Source organism: Mixophyes fleayi, chromosome 11 (assembly GCF_038048845.1).
Source record: "Mixophyes fleayi isolate aMixFle1 chromosome 11, aMixFle1.hap1, whole genome shotgun sequence".
Lineage (NCBI taxonomy): Eukaryota > Metazoa > Chordata > Amphibia > Anura > Limnodynastidae > Mixophyes > Mixophyes fleayi.
Window position 1 is genome coordinate 81230511 of NC_134412.1, and position 23495 is coordinate 81254005.

The window sequence follows — 23495 nt, forward strand, 5'->3', positions numbered from 1 at the left end:
GTACACATTTTATTTTATTACCAGCCAGTTTGTTTTGTTACAATTGGGACTTGCGTGGGTAAACGTTAAGAACCTTCATAAATAATGTCATTTTGCACACAACATGCTCCATTGCCAGCAATTGGAAGCTAACGACAAACATTATACACATTTGCCAATACTGTTTGTTTAATGCACATAATTGGTCACCATCACAGCCAAATATAAGTTTCAATAAGTTATGTAACATTTCATTTGACCACGTTTTATCGAATTTTGCAAAATCCAATGAAAAGGGTGGGAGGGATACAGAAAAGAATAGGGCGATTGGGGTTGGCTTGCACAATGGTATACATTCAAATGGCAAAGACGAAGATAGGCAACATTGACTCCATATGGTAAAGTCATTGACAACGGGAGAAGACTAGGTAATGTGAGGGAGAGATAGTATTCTACCTTCCTTGATAATGTAGTAACTGCAGGGGGAAACGCAGGTGATTAGTGTCACACTGGGCTTCCTCCTGCAATCATGAAGAAATCAGGAGCAGATTTAGGATGCAAGTGAAGAACCTCGTCTCTGCTAACCCTATAGTGCCACCTTAGAATAGATTCTCACCTTGCCTCATGGGATGATCAGCCCAAGCAGTAGCTCTTTTTTGTTATTAAGAAGTTTCTTATTTAAGTCTCCTGGACAAAACCATGTTACAATGCAAGGGGTGAAAATTAGTTTTCTTCTTTTGCACATAAGTTAAATACTGACTGTTTTTTCATGTAGCACACAAATACTTGATAGCTTATTTGTACACTGAAATTTGATATTTGTGTGCTACATGGAAAAACAGTCAATATTTAACTTATGTGCAAACAGAAAACTAATTTTCACCCCTTGCATTGTAACATGGATTTGTCCAGGAGACTTAAATAAGAAACTTCTTAATTTAAGAACCTTAATGAATCAGGCCCCTTGTTGGAGCTGAAGTGATATAATTGTCACACCTAGTAAAAATCTGCACATCAGTCAGCAAACTGCGGCATCTGCCATCTTCCACAATAAGACTTAATTTTGCTCGACTGAACAAAGCATGCAGACGTTTTGGGTTTTTATTTGTGAGGGGATTGTGACTGTGCCGAAAATAAACAACAGTGCAATATCTAAGCAACATTCTGGAACTTGTAGGGTCTATATGTAATGTTTTCTGTGCATTTAGGAACATCCACAAGCACTGTCTTGAAAACAAGTTTGAAATCCATGAAACAAACAATGGCTATCTATATAAATAATAACACATAATAACAAAGAATCTTATATCATAGAATACAAGCCGAAGACCAAACTAAAGTCCTGCTTCGCATGTGTCTGTGTTAGCCTTTTGGATGGAATAAGTATATATTTTTTGGAGACTTTCTCTTGTTTTTCAGCCAGAGAACCTGGGTAAGTGAATTCTTCCCTGTCCTCGGGGACATTTGTTCTAGGTTGTCCTTAGTGCTGTAAGAATGTCTGTTCTCCAAATTACAATCTAGATGTGTCCATTTTTGTCCGTCATTCACAGTCACAAGCTTTTATGTTTCTTCATAGAATAAAATGATTTCCGTTGTATTCACGTTGTTCCATCTCAAGGCCTGCTGAGGAAAATCACATTTATTGAAAGAAATTTAATATAGTTACATTAGTTATCTTGGCTGAATACATGTGTCTGTTAAGTTAAACCTTTTATCTTCAACATCTCCAATGAGATGATTCATAGAAGAACTTTCTGGAGAGTGCTCTGTTCAGGCCTTATATATACAGTGATTGTATCTCTCACTAAACGTCTCTTCATAATGTAAATAAATCTAGTATAGATAGTGTTTCATGTTAAATAAGAACTTCTGGTGTTTGGCAGGCCAGTTGTCTGGGCCCCAAACCTTCTGCTGGCCTCCAAGGCCTGTAAGTTTTCCCCTAACTAATTAATAATGTGCCAGTTGGCTAGTTCAATAGGGCAGAGTCTGTGATCTCTATATGCAATAGGTCTGTCCAAGGTAAGTTTGTAAGAAAGAAGCAACATGGTCATCTGACAGTACCAAAAAATCTACTGTTTCTGTCCACAACTGTCCTGTCCATGTGTTTGTCTATTCTGTCCCATCTATCCTGTCACTGTGTCCGTCTGTCCTGTCAGTGTGTCTGTCTATTCTGTCCCATCTATCATGTCACTGTGTCCACCTGTCATAATTGTGCGCCTGCAATGTAAATTCATCTTTTTTGTGTCATGAATTTATGTTTTGCGAAAATGTGCCCATTTATGTGGGTAAGATTATGTATTTGAAGGTCAAGTTAGCAGCATCTGCAGGTGTGCACATTTTTGCATCTTCTGATGAGAGGAACTAGGCAGATCAGGGTAATCCCGAACTTAATGTGGGCTAGGCACAATTCTGCAACTCTTTTTATGTCCATTCGATTTTCGTGGAAATAGAAAAACCCATATAGTTGCAATACTCAAAACAATCAGTAGATGGCAACATAAAGTCCTCACAGTAGACCAGTGTTAACCAACCCTAGTCCTCATGTACCGCTAACAGTGCAGGTTTTCCATATCTCTTTTCTGGAGCACAGGTGTAATCATTACTGACTGACACATTGTGAAAGATCCACAGGTGGTATAATTATATCACTGGTCACCTGGACAACCTGCACTGTTAGGGGTACTTGAGGACTAGGGTTGGGGAACACTGCAGTAGACTATAAAAAAAAAACAGTTGTATGCTATTAATAACACATAACATCTCATTAGTTGCACAACAATAAAAGTCATCTACTTTACAAATTAATGGAAACAAATATTTACAGTCAGACATTAGAGGGCATAATTATATAAATAAACATTGCTTATATACTCCATCTAAGTTGTATTGTATAGTACTAATACACATCAAGGTTGGTTGACGATTTCTTTACTTACGAATATCTTCCCATTTTTCGGACAAGTAAGATGATGATCATGGCACTAACTCCAATCACAGATATAATACCAGCTACTATTCCAATCAATGTGGGCATATCCACGCCATCTGCCAAATCATAAATAAGATTTATTAATGAAATGTGATGTAATGATAATATTAACATTAGTACTTTATTATTTTTAAGAAACATAGGTTATTTAGTTGGGGTAGAAGACTACTTTTAAACAGAGAGTCACTACCTTCAGCAATACACTGCAAAATTACAAGTGCTTGCAATTCCTACGGTTCATGATATAAAGAAGAACTGCAGTACTGCTTGTAAACATCAGGTGGTGCAATGCAGAGACTGTTCAAATTATGTATTCATTTTACAATATGGAACGGAATAGGTTAAATGTATTATTGAAAAATTAAGCCGCTAAGTTGAAGTTTTCTTTCTCGAAATGTAGTTTTAGATGAGGCCTTATCTGTGAGGAGTTTGTATGTTCTCCCTGTGTTTGCGTGAGTTTCCTCCGGGTACTTTGGTTTCCTCCCACACTCCAAAAACATACTGGTAGGTTAATTGGCTGCTATCAAAATTGACTCTAGTCTCTCCCTCTCTGTCTGTCTGTCTCCCTCTCTGTCTGTCTGTCTGTCTATGTCTATGTCTGTGTCTGTCTGTGTGTCTGTGTTAGGGAATTTAGACTGTAAACTCCAATGGGGCAGGGACTGATGTGAGTGTGTTCTCTGTACAGCGCTGCGGAATTAGTGGCGCTATATAAATAAATGATGATGAATGAGTGACATAATGAGCTACAAATATAGAGGGGCCGTAGTTGGTAGATTCTTACCTGCGAAGCTGCCACCTGCTGCCCCTCCATTGTTTGTAATGATCACTTGTTGAATGATCATGGCACAACCCTGCACACAAGTACAACAAGTAAAACACGTCATACCTTCAGGATCTTCTATAACTACTACGTATGTTGAATTGTCCGTGGTTTGCGTAGCAGTTTCCATTGTAAAGAATCCTTCTGTGCTTCTGTCATAGAGAGTTGACCCACTTATTTCTGCATCCGTGGTCTAAATAACAGGTTCATAGAAAGATAGTATGATATTTAACACAGGAAGCAATTTGAATGTCAAAGAAAAACATGTTTTTTAGTTTTGAGAAAATTTACAACGATTATTTCGATATACAATATACATATATAAGCATAGGGGGCCTGACTCTTAAAGAAATGTAAAGCAAAAAAATGAGTAAATTTGAACCTTGGCAAAACCATGTTGCAATGCAAGGGGTGCAAATTAGTTTATTATTGTGCACATAAGGAAAATACTGTCACACACAAATACCTGATAGCTTATTTGTACACTAAAATTAAAAGTTTATTTAGGACATGCCCTGCCCCAAATACAAATCTGCCATAACATTTTACATTTTACTTTATTTCGCTTTACTTTCCTTAATGAATCAGGCCCAGGGTGTTCAGTTGGTGATATCTCAGTATCTCATGAGTGGCTCCCAAATTAATTTGATTAGATTCATCTTTCAGCACACCATGGCCCTCTCCATCCTGCTCCTGACCTATGCCTCTCCTCCCCTCTAATAACCACCTCCAAGACTTCTCTCCTGCTGCTCCCCACCTATGGAACTCTCTGTCTTGCCCAACAAGACTCTCCTCCAACCACCAATCTTCCAAGCTCTCTCTCTCTCTCTCTCTCTCTCAAAGCTCATCTCTTCACTATTTCCTACCCTACCTCCTCCTAGACCGCTCCTTGACGACTCCCTCAGCCTTCTCCACCTACCACGTCAACTCTTGCCCTATATGTTAATACCGTCTCTGCATTTCCACTCACACTAGACTGTGAGCTCTCAAGAACAGGGGCCTCTGTACACTATATATCACTTATGTGTCTACCTCAAATGTACCTATTATGTTTTTATGCATAATTTTTATTTCTGTGAGTATTATGTTTTTAATACTACCTTTTACTTATGGAACTTGGACTTGAATATCTGCCATTTGCAATTGTACATATTTAATTTGTACTTACATAATTTGCTTTTATGTTTATGTTGTATCCATGTGATGTGTATGCTCACTAGAGGCCGCCTGTGAATTTGTCGCCTTATAAATAAAGGATGATGATAATGATGACCCAATCCTCTGAAGCTATGACCACATTCATCCAACACATGGCCATTTTGGGCTAGACCATGCCCTTTTCTGGCAGGTACTTTTGGCTACAGAATATCTGGACTGCCCTGGGAAAATGAGGACCATTGGTTCCAATCAGAAGAAATGTGATGGTAGTAAGAGCCTGAGGTAGATTGAAAAGAGCTTAAGAAACTCCCTGCTGATTATGGCTCACACTCCTGGAACGAGGGCTGATCCAAGCGGTATGTGCAATAATGTGGCTGGGGAATAGGGAAACACACCAATTCCGGGGCAGGGCCCGGTAAGCCTGAGTCACCCAGACCTCGACCCTGAGTCTCCGACACTGCTCTCTGCACCCGCATTCTAGTTTACAAAAAAAATAAAAATTGAAAATATAAAAAGATTTGATTGATGCTCATGATGTCATGGAACTGCCAGCCTACCGGGAACATTCCCGGTGGGGAATATGGCCATCTGCCCATGATGTCAAATATCTCATGTTCTGTCAAGGTACTTTGCTTCCATCTCCCAATAATCCTGGTAGTGACTTTCCTCTAGAATTCCTAAATTATATTCCATGAAATGTTGGGCCAACCTTCCTTTTTGTACTAACATTACTCAATTTATTCACAACTGTACATTTACAAGTTTCTACTTTTTTACCTGTTATTATTCTACTATTTATATGCCTTTATCTTGTTTTTCCTGATTTTATATTTACCAGCAACTAGTTTTACCTGTTATTATTCTTGCCTATTTCCATTGTCCTTATTACCTCTCCTTCTATTATTCTTTGCCTTCCACGCCCTAATTGGTTATTGTCCTCCATCTTGCTATTGTCTCCCTGCTTATTCTTACCTGTTATCTGCTGTCCTTATTATCTTACTGTTCTGCTATCATTCTTACCTGTCTTCATTGTCCTTATTATCTCACTGTACTGTTGTTCCATGCCCTCCACGCCCTAATTCGTTATTATCTTCCACCTTTTCATTGTCTTCCTGCCTTTGTTCTTACCTGTTTTTCACTGTCCCCACTATCTCACTGTTCTGTTACTCTCTCTCCCTACTATGCCTCCCCGCTCTCACTCCATACCCATACTCTCCCCCCGCCCTACCTCTCCCGTTCCTCCCCGCCATCCCCCGCGCGCTGCTCAGCTTGCTAACCTCATCCCCATTTCCCCCCTCTCCTCTCCCCCTTTCTTCTGTGCCCTCTGGAATGCCAGATCCGTCCGCAACAAGCTGACTGCTATCCACGACCTCTTTCTATCCAACTCCTTTAACCTTCTTGCCGTTACTGAAACCTGGCTCTCTGATTCTGATACTACTTCCCCCGCTGCCCTCTCCTATGGTGGCCTCTCCTTCACCCACTCCGCCAGGCCTGGTGCCCGCCCTGGCGGTGGAGTTGGCCTCCTCCTCTCCTCCACCTGTACTTTTCGTGTCATTCCCCCTGAACCCTCCCTCTCCTTCTCCTCTTTTGAAGCTCACTCCATCCGCCTCTTCTACCCCATCCATCTCCGCGTCACTGTCATCTACCGCCCCCCTGGCCCCACCTCCCTCTTCCTTGACAACTTTGCTAGCTGGCTTCCTCACTACCTCTCCTCCGATCTCCCCTCGATCATTCTCGGCGACTTTAATATCCCCATCGACAACCCCACCTACCCTGCTTCCAGCAAACTGCTCACCCTCTCTTCCTCCCTTGGTCTCACCCAATGGACCTCCTCCTCTACCCACTGCCTTGGTCACTCCCTTGATCTTGTCTTCTCCTACCTATGTAATCTCTCCGACTTCTCCATCTCTCCCTTTCCTCTATCCGACCACCATCTCCTCTCCTTCTCTCTCTCCTCTTCTCCTGCTCCCCTCCCCCTGCCCAAACCTACTCTGTCCATACGCAACCTCGATGCTCTTGACCCTGCCTCTCTGTCCTCCTCTCTCGATACCCTCCTTTCTCCCCTTTCCTCCCAGGCCTGCCCCAACCAGGCGGTCTCCCTCTACAATCACACCCTCACCTCCGCTCTGGACGCGGTCGCCCCTGCCCACTCCGTCCACCCCCGCTGCTCCAAACCCCAACCCTGGCACTCCAAATTTACCCGCTTCCTCCAAAAATGCTCCCGTTCCGCCGAACGTCACTGGAGAAAATCCCGCTCCCTGGCTGACTTCCTCCACTTTAAATTCATCCTTTCATCCTACAGCTCTGCCCTCTCACTCGCTAAACAATCTTTCTTTAAATCCCTCACCTCTTCCCAGTCCTCTAACCCCCGCCGCCTCTTTGCCACCTTCAGCACTCTCCTGGCCCCCTCCCCTCCCCCCACCCCCTCCTCCCTGACTGCCTCTGATTTCGCCTCCTTCTTCTCCTCTAAAATCGAGGCCATCCGACTTGAAATCTCCTCCTCCACTCTCTCTTCCACCCCTCCCACTCTTCTGTCCTCCCCCCCCAACCACCTTCCCCTCCACTCCTTCCGTCCCACCACCGGTGAGGAAGTCCACTCTCTCATTTTATCCTCCCCCCCCACTACCTGCCCCCTGGATCCCATCCCCTCCCACCTTCTTCGCTCCCTTTCCCCCACCACCTGCTCCCACCTCGCTCACCTCTTTAATCTCTCCCTCTCCACTGGCATCTTCCCCTCCTCCTTCAAACATGCTCTCGTATCCCCCATTCTTAAGAAACCTAATCTCGACCCCACTTCTCTCTCGAACTATCGCCCCATATCTCTTCTCCCTTTTGCCTCCAAAATTCTTGAGAGGCTTGTCTGCAGCCGTCTCACCTCCTACCTTTCTGAATACTCCCTCCTTGATCCTCTCCAGTCTGGTTTCCGCCCCCTCCACTCCACTGAAACTGCCCTGGCTAAAGTCACCAATGACCTCCTCTCTGCAAAAGCCAGGGGCCACTTCTCCCTTCTCATCCTCCTTGACCTCTCTGCAGCCTTTGACACCGTTGACCACCCCCTCCTCCTTCACACCCTCCAGTCTTTCGGCCTCTCCGGCCCAGTCCTGTCCTGGTTCACCTCTTACCTTACTCACCGTTCCTTCTCTGTCACCACCTCTGGGTCTCTCTCCCCCCCATCCACCCTTCCAGTCGGGGTCCCTCAGGGCTCTGTTCTGGGACCCTTACTCTTCTCTCTATACACCTCCTCCCTGGGTGAACTCATCAGCTCCTTCGGCTTCAGCTACCACCTTTACGCTGACGACACTCAACTATACCTCTCCTCTCCTGATCTCTCTCCCTCCCTCCTCTCTAGGGTGTCCGCCTGCCTCTCTGCCATCTCCTCCTGGATGTCCTCTCGATTCCTCAAACTTAACCTTGCCAAAACTGAGCTCATAGTTTTTCCTCCCTCTCATACCCCATCCCCTTCTGACCTCTCCATCACTGTCGACAACACCTCTATCTCCCCTGTCCCCCAACTTCGCTGCCTTGGTGTCATCCTCGATTCCTCTCTCTCCTTTGGCCCCCACATCCTCTCTCTTGCTAAATCCTGCCGCTTCCAGCTGCGCAACATCGCTCGCATCCGGCCCTTCCTCTCCCAAGATGCCACCAAATGCCTTATCCACTCTCTGATCATCTCCCGCCTGGACTACTGTAACCTCCTCCTCACTGGCCTCCCCCACTCTCATCTCGATCCCCTTCGATCCGTCCTTAACGCTGCAGCTAGGCTTATTTTCCTCTCTCGCCGCTCCTCTTTTGTCTCCCCCCTCTACCTAGCCCTTCACTGGCTCCCATTCCCCTTCAGAATCCTCTTTAAGCTCCTCACACTCACCTACAAGGCCCTCGCCAACTCCACTGCACCCTACATCTCCACCCTCCTCTCTATTCATGCTCCATCCCGCCCTCTCCGTTCTGCCTCTGACCGTCGCCTCTCTTCCCCCCTTATAACCTCCTCCCACGCGCGTATCCAAGACTTCGCCCGCGCTGCCCCCCTCCACTGGAACAAGCTCCCTCCCTCCATCAGAACTTCCCCTAATCTGTCCAACTTCAAACGGCCCCTAAAAACCCACCTTTTTCTTAAAGCCTTTCTGTCTCCCACTTAACTTCCTACCTTATCTTCTGCCTCTGTCCCCCTACTCTCCCTCTCTCCCCTGCGTCTCTCTGTCTGTCCACCCCTCCCCTTAGATTGTACGCTTCTCTGAGCAGGGCCATCTCTCCTCCTGTTTCCACCACTTCTAACTCTGCTCTCCAGCTACTTAGCCCTCCTCCTCAAAGGTCCTCCACCCCACATCCACTTTCGCTCCCTCCTCCCCCCTGGGGGTCTCCCTGTCTTCCGCGCCCCCCTTCTTGGGCCCCGTCGTTTTCGGATCCTCCCTCCCCCTTCCCCGCCCTCTCTAGCTGTGCATTGAGCGTACTGAGTTGCTGTGTTTACTGTACTGTGCTGTCTCCCATTGTATTGTGATTTTGTTTGTCTCTGTACGGCGCTGCGGATGCCTTGTAGCGCCTTATAAATAAATATTAATAATAATAATAATAATAATAATAACTGGCTGGATCTGCTTAATGTGACTCGTCTGGAACTGGAGTTTAATCAGCTTCCTGGTAATTGCTGTGCTTATTATATGGTATAGGATTTAAAGGTTTGGTTTATAAATGGTACTCCTAGAAGTGACAGTTCCTACAATGGAGAGGCAACTTTGCATATAGTGCGTAGTGAATGGCTTAAACATCTTCCTAACCATTTTTACATTTCATGAGCCTGAAGAGTATAAAACAGCTACCTGTAAATGGGTTTCTAACTTGGCATTTTCCAGTGTCGCGTTCAGAAAACCCAGCAGGTGACATGTAAGGCAAATATTGTTCTAGTACAGTGTTGGCTAACCTGTGACACTCCAGGAGTTGTGAAACTACAAGTCCCAGCATACCCTTCCAGCAATAAGCTGCTATATTTTGGCAAAGCATGCTGGGACTTGTAGTTTCACAACATCTGGAGTGTCACAGGATAGCCAACACTGTTCTAGTAAGTGATAGTTCATGCAGTAGATGCTAATAATAATAATAATTGGCATAGGTTCTAGGAGTGAGGGTATACATGTTCTTTACTTTTGATGACATGGCATGCTGTATGTCAAACCAAATAATAACAAACACAAATATAGAAGTCAAATAACCATTGCAACTGACAAAACATTAAGTGTATTTATAAAAAAATAACCACATTAAAATGGTGATTCACCAATTTGCCAAAATGTGCCTCTGCCTTTTTGTAACGTATCATCATGCACCTATTTGTACCCATTTATGCAAAAAGCATAGGGGTCAATGCATCAAGATAGCGGAATCTTCAGGGGTGCAAAGCTTTGCATCTTCTGATAAGGGGGGCAGGAAGGTTTGGGTCGTTCCTAGCAAAATGCAGTCTAGGTGCACACATGCACCTTGTATTGCTCTCACATGCGTTTCATAGGATGAGATCTCCTGATTTAGGGTGAGACCTGCCGGATTCTAGGGAGAGCAAGCGACTCCCCTGGAAGGGTGGTTACCTGCCCAAGGTGGGTGGGGACATGCACAGGTGTGCAGAAATGCACATATGGATTGGTTTATTCATAGGAGCGGTACGAATGATGTCACATTAACTTAGTCTCAGCTTTATGACATTAAAGTTGTGGGCTTCAGTTGTCTGTTGGGGATTAAAACCGAAAAATGTATTTTACCCTTGTGGTTAATGAGTGAAAATTCCAATTTTAGGGTTCAGTGTTCTTTTAAGAAGATATTTTAGAATTCTGTGGAGACTTCCACTCATACCTTTGGTATCATAGAAACAAAACACTTACCTGAGTTTGTGGTTCTGATGAATTTTCAAAGGAGTTCTCTGATACATTTATGGTTTCAGCTTCGATATCCGGCAATACTGTAACTAGGAAAACAAAATCCGCTTTATAATAAAATATCTTTACACACACGCCAGTAAATATAGCTTAAGACTGTCCAAAAACCCATGACCTCTTCTCTAAGGCTTGTTTCGCGCTTTGTAATACATATTGTATGACCCACCTCCAGGCTGGTCCTTCCATGAGGCGAGAGGTAAGCCTTATCTCTATCTGATGAGGCTCTCACTTTCTGGCCCTCATCCAATAGAGATAACACTCTTTGGCCCATTTATCATACTTGGCAATTTGGCTGATTTTCTATTGCCGTTTAATGCAGCCATAGATAATCAATTATTACCGCAATTCATTAACTGATGCTCAGCTGCTTAGGCAATACTGCTCAGGAGCTGTAACACTTAACTTACCGCTTTGCTGGGCCAGTTTCAGTACATATGTGCATACGTGACCCAGCATAGTGGAAATTAAAGCTTGGGCTTGGTCTTTCAGTTCCACTAATAAAAAATAATAATAAAATAAATATTAAAAAAGAGTTTTCTTAAAAAAATAAACAAATATTTCTTCTGTTATCAGCATGCTGAGATGGTGATAACAGAACAATGATTACAGTGGTACTTGAGTCACCGCGATCCTTGCCAAATAGGCTTGTACGGGGTAGATGCCTCCGACTAGACCTGGATAATCTTTTCGGCAGAGGCTACCCTTTGATAGATAGGGTGAAACCCAATTTCCAGGTACGTAACCATTTTCACAAGATATAGGGCATTTCTCCTTATGATATGTGGTAACAGTTTGTGTATGTGGCTAGTGTAAGTGGTAAGAGTTTATTATTTTTAACTTTTCCCTATATTTCAATTAATACTTTAAGTCAGGCATTAAAATTTAAACTAAAGGACCTAAATCATATTTAAATGGTGCAAAAGTACGGTTGAAATAGGAAAGGCAGTTTACTACGAAAGTAGAATCTGTTACAACAAAATTATCACTGGTTAGAAAAAACATCTGAAATGAATGTGCCCAGCTTAGTATCTATACACAAAGAGCCATTGACCCATGTTTATTAAATGCTACAAAAATGAATAGTTTGACATAACTGCCTTTAAATGAATAGAGCTTTGGAGAAAATTAACACTCATGTAGCCATCTTTAGCAAATAACAGTTTATATAATAACAAGCAACTGTTCAACAACGTCTAAATAAAACCCAGGGAACAATTAGGCCTCAGAATATTTAGCCGGTCTGTTTGAAACTCTTACACGCTGTACGCCACGGTGAAGTCAGGTATTATTATACCGAACGAGAACATATCATTTTTGTGTGTGGCTCTCTCTGTATGCCAGGGAAGGCTGGGGAAAAAAAACATTTTCAGCTACAAGAAACCTCAGTTCCTGCAAACAAGTTAGCCTTTGACTGAACGTGGATGGTCAGCGACTTAGTGGGGCAGAAATTACTATAATAAAGGCTGGTTATATGTAAGTATAGAATGTAGACTTATAAATATACGCTGTTATCTTCTGTACTCATCCTACATGGATCTTAGTGTTTCCGTACTATGTCCTTCACATCCACTTCTGTCAGACAGGACATTTGATGAGGCCAAACCACCCTCTTATTATCTGTATGTTGTCTGCTAAGTTCTGACAAGTTCCTAAACTTTTCATAAACATTTTTGTAGCCTCTAATTGATGTCTTGTATTTTATTATACAGATAGATGATAATTCACAGCAATCGGCTCCCTGCTCCCACCTTGTGTGGTCATAGATTGTAGGGATCTGTAGACATTTCCAAGTAGGTTTTCTGTTTCACTACTGGTGGACGTAAGTAGAAGTACAAGCGGGTGGGAGAGATCCAGGCTTGCATTCTGCAAGAGACCTTCAACTATACCAATGAGCCTAAGGGTGGGTACATACTACAGAGTTTTCAGCTGATTATTGGACGAATCACGCGATAAAATGCCGTTCAGCCCAATATCACATTAGTGTGTACTCTCCAACGAAGAATGTTTATCGTTCCAAAGTACATCGTATCGTTTGATTTGATTTTATAAACAGACTAAAAAATCTCAGTGAGCGAGGGAATTTCGTTCCAATCCTGCAGTGTGTAAGCACTCAGAACCGGCAGTGTCCATAGATCTCTATGGAGCAGGGGCGGATCTAGAGAATTCTTCTACCTGGGGCGATTTAGGGGGGGCGATTTAGGCCCCGCCCCCTTTTTACATCTGAGGCTGCCGGCGGCTGCATACTATGTGCAGGTCCGTTCGGCAGTGACAGGTAGGGACAGTGTGCTGCCCGGATGCTTTGATTGTGTTTAAAACACAATCAGAGCAGCCGGGCAGCACACTGTCACTGCCGAACGGACCTGCACATAGTGTGCAGCCGCCGGCAGCAAGCCCCTGCTAGGGGGGGCGATCGCGCTCCCCCCTGGATCCGCCACTGCTATGGAGTGTGCAGAGTCACCATCTTTTCAGCTGGTGGTTATGACAGATGAAGAGCACAGATCTGAAGGTAATTCTTGTAAAAAGTGTATAGTGCGTACACATGAATCGGCATGCTGATCGGGACTTTCAGTCCTTGGTAAAATCGTTAAAGGTATCACACCGGGAGAAATTTTCTGTAGCGTATGTAACATGTATTGTAACAATTAAATATGATGTCTTCAGCAAATATGAGGTCAGAATATATAAGTAGAAAGACAATGCATTCTATAGGACACCTGCCGACTTTTTGATGTTCCCCTCCAGGAGGGGAGGTGGGGCCTATGTAAGGAGGGGGCGGGGATTGTCGGATAGCATAATTTTTTGGCCCGCCCCTGTGATCTGATGACGCTTACGTGTCATTTAACAGCAGGGGGTAGTGCCAAATGACGGGATTCCCTGAGAATCGTGTCATGGCGGCTGTAATCTTGTCCACTTCACTAGGAAGCGGGCAGATGCGGAAGGATACCCTACTCTCCTGGGAGTTCGGGAGACCTACCCGGAATTCGGGAGTCTCCCGGGCATTCTCGGAGAGTTGACAAGTATGTGTTATAGTCTATTTGGTTTACAACACAATATATGTTATTAATTGCATCTCTTTAGATCAGAGGCAAGAATCATATATTGGTGGAGTGTCATCCATGTGTCTGCATAATCTGATTAAATACTTTAGGGCCCGCCTACATGTGTCACATGACTCTTTTTGAAAGTGTCCTATAATAGTGCGACTTTCCTGGATATCTGCAGCAGTGATGAGTGTAACAAGGATATAGGCTCTTGGGCCCCATTTGAATATCTATACCAGGGGCCTCCAGACATGCAGAATCACCAGTGCAGCTTGTTAAGTAGATATTGGAGACATTTTTGTCTTTAGTTCTGAATTCTCGCAGTCTAGTATAAAGTATCATATCTGCAACCAATCACCAACAAACTGTCCTTGTAAGTAAAATTCAAATAATGCTAGCTCATTCCTGATTGGAATTTCAGGAGACAAACCTGACTCACAAACTCACCCATGATTCATCCAAAACCCACTCAAAACCTGCCCAAGTCATGCCCATTTTTTCTGGCAGGCCGTGCCCCATCTGTCACTGACAACGGGACTATCCCAACATAATTGGGCCTGTTGGTCTTTGTAAGAGAAAGAGCCTTATCTTCTTTTAAATGAACATTAATATATGTGTTTGCAAAGAACATGCCATTTTATTGTATTTTTAAATATCAGTGCGACCTGCCACATTTAGAGATAATTAGGAAATCTCTCCACCATTATAATGATAACATTTGGCACCTTTAAACAGTTGTTTAATTTTATTTCCTGTGAAAATCACGGTGCACTGAAATAAACCTCTCCTTGCAGCACTCTCAGCTGTCAGCTGCATGAATATCAATTTGACCTAGTCACTTGTCATTAATACGATGTGCGACCCATGATCTTTTCATCGCCCCACAAGGTCTAGAAGAACAAGCCTTTTTTTATTTCTTCATGAACTGAGGAGACCTTGAGTCTTTGTACAACTACATTATTGCAAGTCACATAAAATGCTCTCACATATAGTTAGTAGTTATAAATGTTCCATTGAAAACTATATAATTAATTTTAACAAAAAAAGTTTTTACTAAAAGTATACTAGAAGTCAAGTCTATGGAATGGACAATAAAGACAGCTGCCATTGGAGTGAAGAGTCTTGGGGCACAGTTCCAGTACTGAACATAAGTTCTCTCTGCTTTTTTCAATTACCCATCAGCTTAATTTACATTGAAATATAGAGTATCATTAATGCTGGAGAGGCTGCTTATTAGCAGCATGCAAATTGAGTGGGATGAGCAGTCATTCCAAAGGCAGCATTCCTGTCATTATCCAAACGCTACTCAATGGTTGGGTGACCATCATAATTATGGCCTAATCAGGAATTAAAAAAGTAATATATTAATGTCATCATGATCTCTCCCAAAGACATGGGAGGGTTTTGATAACATTGTGTGTAAATAAACCAGGTGTTAATGGACACTGATATCCACTTTAGAGATCTGATTAGTGTCAATCGTTTGAGTAGTTATGTAGAGATGCTTAATGTCACCAATGTGGTTCATGACACCACTCCCAGATGCTAAATGATTTCAGAAATTCCTTTAACAAGAAAGATAAGTTGAGGTTGCGCCCAAGAAATTATATATTTATACTGGAATCCACATGCATCAAAACAATATTTTTCATAATCCTTATTATATATTTTGAATCAGTAAATCTAGTCACATAAATGCGTGATCCATAGATCCAGCCACATACAGAAGATAGAGATAGAATGTATCATCCCAAGCAATCAATCTAGCATATTCATGTTTACTATGTATATGGGTGGAGATTCATAACCTGTGTGGTGGATGTAATAGTATAATTACATTAGTTCCTGAAGAGAGATGTCCAAGCTATAGATTTTTTTTAAAAAAAGAAGTTTGTTGAACAATAGAGCAGTGGTAAAACAGATCAGCACACCAGCACAGCTCCTGCAGTGAGGTCACAAGGAAGGGGGGTTGAGGTGAAAAAAAAAAGTGGTTTTAAGAATTATAGGTTACATTAAAAGTATGTGTAAGTTTTCTATTTCTGATTTTATTCCTGTTTTATTTTAAGAAAACTGTTTTGCATTTATATGTTCTGTATGCAAATTTGTTATCACAATTTTGTCATATTAAACTCCATTTAATAAGGCTCTTTCTTTGTGTTAATAATAAGGAATTATGTGGTTTACAGTATCTGATTAATTTAGGTTGTGATTGTATTTTGGGATAAGTCAGGGATCTACTGAAGCCTTACTGAGAGCTCTTGAACCAAATCATAGAGGTGGCAGAACTGTGTAAGTGCTAAAAATAATTTTGGGTCATTTTAGTCATTCTTAGACAGGCCTGTTGGTTTTGTTTTCATTAATCCTTTCACACCCACACATCTACATGCAAGTGGGCTAACAGGGGAGAGACATGCCCAGGTAAGCTGTTTGGCTTATTGGGTACTCTGCGATTCATATCCATCACGCACACACCCATTCATGCAAAGCACTTGCTTAGAGGCAGTTACAAAAAGAAAGATGTAGGTTTGCACCTTTGTATGCACTGGGGTGACAAATAAGAGTGATTACGGAGTCTAATTGCACTCCATGGGCCTGATTCATTAAGGATCTTAAATTGAGAAGTTTCTTATTTCAGTCTCCTGGACAAAACCATGTTACAATGTAAGGGGTGCAAATTAGTATTCTGTTTTGCAAATAAGTTAAATACTGACTCTTTTTTTCATGTAGCACAAAAATACTTTAGAGCTTATTTGTACACTGAAATTTAAAGTTGATATTTGTGTGCTACATAAAAACCAGTCAGTATTTAACTCATGTGCAAAACAGAATACTAATTTGCACCCCTTGCATTGTAACATGGTTTTGTCTAGGAGACCGAAATAATAAAACTTATTAATTTAAGATCCTTAATGAATCAGGCCCCATGTCTGCATTTTGCAGTTTTGCAAATAAACTTGCTTTTCTTTTTGTATGAATTTGTTGTAAACCTGCAGAAATGGTGTTGTATTAGCCCAGTGTTTCTCGAGTCCAGTCCTCAGGACCCACTAACAGTGCAGGATTGGCAGGTGACCAGTGATATAATTATACCACCTGCTACACTGTGTCAGCCAGTAATGAATACACCTGTGCTCCAGCAAGGAGATGTGGAAAACATGTACTGCTAGGGGGTCCTGAGGACTGGAGTTGAGAAACACTGTATTAGCAAGTGGCGGGCATGGACGATTATTTAACTAACATGGAGGTCCATTAGCTTTAAAAAGAAATCTCTTTACCTTTGAGATCAAAGGTAGAGAGGTCTGTCCTATCTGTAGTGTTGGAGGCAAAGTATATTGCTGATCCAGTAGAGGTGAACCTACAGGACTGCCATGTCTTACAACAATTATATAAATCGGTTTTGGCAAAAAAATGCAAACATTGAGCTTTTCTCAGTAACCTAATACTTAATGTACTTTAAACAAGATAAGTTAACAGCTTCTTCAGCGGATCACAAAGGTCATTATTATTTAAACACTGATGATTGATAGCAAGTTTAAAAAATGATTATATTAGATCCAGGTTCTCCTCTTCACACCTTGGTATTAATTCATAGTTAGAGTCAAAATTAAAGAGCTGTAGGACATTAAGAGGGTCACACAGATGTGGAATGTTAAAAATCACCCAGAACTTTAGGAGCAAGATGGGTTCAATGAGTGAGTGATCTGGGGTAGGGATTATTTTTGTCAGATATATAAGGTCTCTCAAATAAAGTAATTTTTAGCCCTGCAGGAGGAATATACCATCCCTCATAGGATGCTGTGTAGGTATCTTCAATTGTACCCTATACTGAAGGCCCAATCTCATATTAGTAATATTTGTTTTGAACCATTTGCAATAGGTGATATTCTCTCTCTTTGTCGTAAACGAGGCATGATGTCCCAATTGTATGTATGACTGCCCAACTATAGTAATAAATACACCCACTGCCTGCTAGAGCTACAGTAAGTGATTGGTAGGTCCCATAGCCCCATAGAAGTTTGGAGCAAGACAGAGGTAGTCAGACAACTATCACTCCACTGTACACATAAGTGATCCCAGCTATTCATATTGTATATAACGTATTGCACATGTGGATCCATACAAAGCTAAATCATAAATTCTAGCGTGCAACTTTTAACTAGAGATGTTCACTGACCCCCATGTTTTGGTTTTGGATCTGGATTAACTTTGTGTTTTGGATTTGGCAAAACCGGCCTGTTTTGGTTTTGGTTTTGGATCCCCCCTTTTTTTCTTTCTTTTTTTTTTCTTCTAAAATCCCTATTTTTTTTGCTTAAATCACAGGACTTGACTTTTTTTATCCCTACTTTATTATTAACCTCAATAACATTAATTTCCAATAATTTTCAGTCAATTTTTGTCAAGTGACAAGAACACTACAACCCCTCTTGTTTCTGTGTGAGCAATGTCACTGAGCAATGGCACTGGAGACTGGAGAGTGACAAGAACACTGCTATCCCTCCTGTTTCTGTGTGAGCAATGGCATGGAGGAATTTCACTGGAGACTGGAGAGTGACAAGAACACTGCTACTCATGTTTCTGTATGAGCAATGTCACTGAGCAATGTCACTGGAGACTGGAGAGTGACAAGAACGCTGCTATCCCTGTTTCTGTGTGAGCAATGGCACTGAGCAATGTCACTGGAGACTGGAGAGTGACAAGAACACTGCTACCCCTGTTTCTGTGTGAGCAATGGCGCTGGATCTCCTGGGGAGGGAGGTGCATATGGAATCCAAAACCTGCGAGATCCGACAACGCAACAATGAGATTCAGATCCGAGAACACACAAAAGTAACGAGCCGGCTCACGAGCCTACCCAGATCCCCTAAGTTCAGGTGGGCTCGGTTTTCAGAAAACCGAGCCTGAGCATCTCTACTTTTAACATTATTGGCCATGTATTTGTTGTACATCTTCCCACCCTCTGAATGAATGAATGAATGTATGTTAAATTTGAGGTAGATGGATAGACACCCCAGACATGGCTCCTGCCTAAACGGGAAGAAACAGGATTGGTGTAATCTGGGAGTTAGACACGTTTCATGCACCACAAAATATTGAGAACGCAGCCAGAGATAAGGACTATCCTGTTGTGTTATAAATGAGTAGGTGGAATTCATACAGCCTCTCTTTACTCTGGTGTGTCCAGATGACACAGCGTTCCTGTAAAAGGTCTGTTATGAAATGTTCCTGTTTGGAAAATGAAAGAACACAGAAAGAATCTTCTTGAGAGTGTACAGTATTCACTGGTGTTTTCTACACACTGCTCAACCCCACAGACCATGATTTATGCATTCACATAGAGACAGTTGATAGTAACCAATCAGACGTTTGCTTTCATTTTATGAATGTTATTAGGAAAATGACCAAATCTTACAACCCGCTTCCCTTTGCACCAGTTTCCATCAATGTTCCCCATTGTATTCAGAAAGGCTCATTTACAAAGCTGCAAAATTAGGGGCCACAGCACAAGCAACATTGTGTGACATCATACGCCTATTTCGGCGCAAAAAGACTCGCCTTACGTCATGATTTGATGACAAGGATCCAAAGTTAGATTATCACATGGACTGTTAATATGGCCTCTCCTCTGATTTACAAACATTGCATTTAGTTGCATAATGTGCACTTAGTTTACAGCAGCATCTACTCAGCAGTTAGCTTTTATCTGTCTACGGCGAACTAGTCAATGAAAGCAAGTGTCTGATTGGCTGCTATGATGTAGTACAAATATAGCACCTTAATTCAAGGACAGTAAATGAGCCCTACTATATAACCTTTACATAGGGAGATATTTATGAATGGGCATATCACTACCTTTCGGATTGTGATGCATTTTGATGACGTTCTGGTATGGTCAAAAGAGATTCCCTATAAAGTGGAGTTTAATATTTTTTGAATGATGGTTTAATCGGCTCGTCAGTCTTTGCATTTTTCAAAACAGTGATACCAGCCCTTGAAGGGGTTTGCCTGAGACGTCATTGTAACATTTGGCATTAGTCCATGGTGCTTTAGACAGGTAGGGTACTGTGTCACTTCTCTGGTTTAAATATAAACCTTGATGTTCTGGGAACCCCCCTCCCCCTCCCCCTACACACACACACACACACACACATACACACACACACACTACTGATTTGGGGCACTGTAGAACTTAGTCCATATTGCTTCCATAGAGCTCTATTAAAGAGCTATGGATTACTAGCAGTGTGCTTATTTTCTGCAGAGAGAAATAAGCAAAAAAGTAGCAATCTGGTGACATTAACAGGTAGGGTCCCAGGATCTGTCCCCTATTTGCTATAGGTGGAATCATCCCATTTAATAGCAAAATAGTGAATCCTTTTGGGCTGTGATACATCTGTGAAACTGTTTATTATGCCAGTTATTGTGACTACGTCTCACAAGTCTGCTTTCTAAGAGTAATTTAACTGGTCTGACCCAGGCCGTTGGCCGTTTATTTTACAAACAGATGTAAAATTTTATTGGTATCACAGGAATACCATATACACTGTTTTACACTTTATTTCACTTTTCTAAATTATACTTATAAAAGTCAGCAGTGCACATAACAGTATACAGTCCCATGAATGGGAATTATTCAGAACGTACAACGTAAAGATATTTATCCAACCATTCCTCGCATTCCTTCAGTCAACTGTTCTCTATTGCCACATAACCCTTTCCGCTGGGGAGTTCCCCCCCTCTAAACCTAATGAGACCGAAAACACAGATAAGTATTTACTATTGATGTCCCAGAGGAATTGGCCGATATAATTTGGATTTCCAAGTCAGAGTTATTTCCACCATTTAAGTGAATGAAGACCCCTCTGTAAATAGGGTATAAAGTGTCTGTGTTCCTGAAAATAACCTGCGACAGAAACACTTTAAGATGGACCAGAATGTGTTTGTGGTGTGTGAAATAAATAGTGATCATACATTAGCATTAAGATATGTGTGTGTGTGTGTATACATATATATTACATATACATGCACACTAGTAAATATTTATGTATTAAACTTTTTTTTTATTATTATTATTGTAGATTTGTAACGCGCCACAGTAGGAAGAATAGTACATACTTCAAACAGTGACATACAAGGCAGACAAAATAAATTTCAGACATGACAACAAAGGGTATGGAGAACCCTGCTCACTAGAGAGCTTACATTCTAAGTGGAAGAGGGCACAGCTGAAACAGGAGGAGCGAGTGTGGCTCAGAGTGGAGATTGGGACAGCTGTGAGTGTGCATTAGTGGGAATAGTGTTATCGGGGATAAGTTCATCTCTAAAAAAGAGATGGGTTTTCAAAGAGCGTCTAAAGATTTGAAGGTTGTGGGAAAGTCTGATTGAGCGTGGTAGGGAATTCCATAAGTGGGGAGCAGCACGTGAGAAGTTTTGTAGGTGGGAGTGAGAGGTGGTTACCAGAGATGAGACAAGGCGCAGGTCAGAGGTAGATTTAAGAGGGCGGGAGGGAGAGTATTTTGATTTGAGATTTGAGATGTATGCAGGGGTAGTGTTGTTGAGGGCTTTGTAGGTAAGGGTGAGTAATTTGAATTTGATATTTATATAGCGACATAGTTCTCTACCTAGGGTTAACGGATTTCAGAAGGTCCATGTATAGGAAAAAGTTACATCTTTATTTTCACCAACGTCTAAATGAAGTTTAGCATTTCCTAAAATTACGAATGAAGGCAACAAACCACAGTACTATTAGCAGTATCCGTGACTTTGTCACCAAAAGAAATCACAGATATTTTCATATCATATTTGGCGCGGAGGTGGGGGCTGTGAGTAGGCGTGCGTAGGCTCCACCATATTCCCAAAGGGAACCATGGCACAAAAATTGTCTAAATTGTAACTGAAACTCATCAGCCAGTATCTGGTTGCTATGCGTTATAGCATCTTAATGGCACAGTTATCAGTGCACTCGTTTTCATAATTGTATTACATTTATCCCAGAGAGGCCTCCATGGCTGATTTGTCGCCTGCAAAAAAATGCAAGCAGAGGGACAAGTTTTCTTCTGGGTCTTAGACACCTTTACTGCTGGGTCCCATGGTAGCTGCATAGGCTACCAGGGCTATAGTTACACTAGCGAGGGGCCACAGGCGGTCATAGAGCCGTATGCGGTCCTCCGAGCCTTCACCTATGGCCCCCGACTCCTTTCTGTGTCATTGATCGTCATAGAATTCTTACAATGCCTGCTGATATATTATTACAGATCGGTGTCTCTTTCTTTGTTGAAATGTATTGTTTTAACTTATTACTGAGATTAAGGGCTAGATTTACTAACCTGCTTGTTTGGAAAAGTGGAGATGTTGCCTATAGCAACCAATCAGATTCTAGCTTTCATTTATTTAGTGCATTCTGCAAAATGACAGATGGAATCTGATTGGTTGCTATAGGCAACATCTCTTTTTCAAATCCGCAGTTTAGTAAATATATCCCTAAGTGTAATGTGCGGCCCTTTTGTAGGTGAGAGGGCCGCCCATCTTCCCCTGAAGTGCATAAAGTAGCCCATCACTGAGTTACACCCTTGCCTGTGTACACCATGTATATGACAATTCCCCGAAGTAAATATTTTTCACAGTTGCAAAGCCAATCACTGCCTGTTCCAGCGACACTGTAGATTTAGCAGTCCAAGCAATTTGTTATTTAAAAAAGCAAAAATAAAAATCTTCCTTGGACTGCTTCCACGTTGTAGTTACTTAGTATATATGATACAATAAATTTCTATAAATAAAATATGTAAAGGCAGAGTATATTATTGAAGTTATGAAGTATACCAAAGCATTACAATGTGTCCCTCGGCTCAGACAAAGTTACACATATATGCACGTCACAGGGCGAAGAAAACAAAATGTATATAAAATATAACAAAACATTAAAATGGTAAAAAGTTTTGCAGAACTTTCTTACCCTCAGCAGTCACTGCACACAAGGTGAGTCCAGCTAGCAGACAAAGCAGGCTCTGTGTCTTCAACATTTTCATGCAGTAGAAGGTACTTTATCTTCGTCAGTTAGTATAGGGAGCAGCCTCTCACTTAGTAAAGAAGGGTTTTCAGGCAGTTGCTGTTACAGCCTCATTACTAGCTGGAAGTGCAGGGGGCGAATGAGTTTTGGTAAAGGCGTTTGCTAGTGGGGGTTGTCTAAGGTGGTCTCGGAGGCACACGATCCTCCTATGACTGCTGTTTGGTCAGCAGTGAAATATGATTCCCACTCTGGGATTATGGATACAGCTGCCAATGAGTCTTTAATAACATGCTGCATTTTATAGAGGTGTTCCTGCAGTGCATGTACCTCAGTCATAACGTCCCCTTCTCTTCTCAGAGGCTTCATGAAAACTGTACACGGTTGTGTATGAGTTATATGTAGGGCTGCCAACTTTTATTAAGGCCAAGACCAGACAGGTGCAGTCTACCGGCAAATAAGTTTTAAATTAGAGTGCTGGGTTATGGATAAAAGGAAATGCAAAATGTGTTGTGGCTACGACAGTTCAGTGTGGAGGAAAATGCTTTTAACACATGACGTGGTGAATAAACACATTTATTTTGTACTAGCA

At 42.0% G+C, this 23495-nt stretch overlaps 1 protein-coding gene across 2 annotated transcripts; it reads right to left on the reverse strand.

Moving 5' to 3' along the window:
- Positions 1-3: 3 nt before the first annotated feature.
- On the reverse strand, positions 4-23185 carry PDPN (podoplanin). 2 transcript variants are annotated; one of them, XM_075191118.1, is made up of 5 exons: positions 22853-23185; positions 10811-10893; positions 3855-3981; positions 2916-3024; positions 4-1602 (listed from the first exon to the last, which is right to left on the reverse strand). In XM_075191118.1, the coding sequence occupies exons 1-5, from the start codon at positions 22923-22925 to the stop codon at positions 1593-1595; spliced, it is 402 nt and encodes a 133-aa protein (XP_075047219.1). In that variant the 5' UTR covers positions 22926-23185; the 3' UTR covers positions 4-1592. The 2 variants fall into 2 exon arrangements, with proteins under 2 accessions (XP_075047219.1, XP_075047220.1); XM_075191119.1 differs by having other exon boundaries at positions 4-1599; positions 22853-23177.
- Between the last annotated feature and the right edge of the window lie 310 nt (positions 23186-23495).

Bases quoted from the DNA above. Each gene is read 5' to 3' on its own strand.
- PDPN (XM_075191118.1), bottom strand. From the start codon at position 22,925: ATGAAAATGTTGAAGACACAGAGCCTGCTTTGTCTGCTAGCTGGACTC. The intron at 3,982-10,810 runs GTAAGTGTTTTG...CCTGTTATTTAG, and splicing joins CATCAGAACCACAAACTCAG to ACCACGGATGCAGAAATAAG. The intron at 3,025-3,854 runs GTATGACGTGTT...ATGATTTGGCAG, and splicing joins AGTTATAGAAGATCCTGAAG to ATGGCGTGGATATGCCCACA.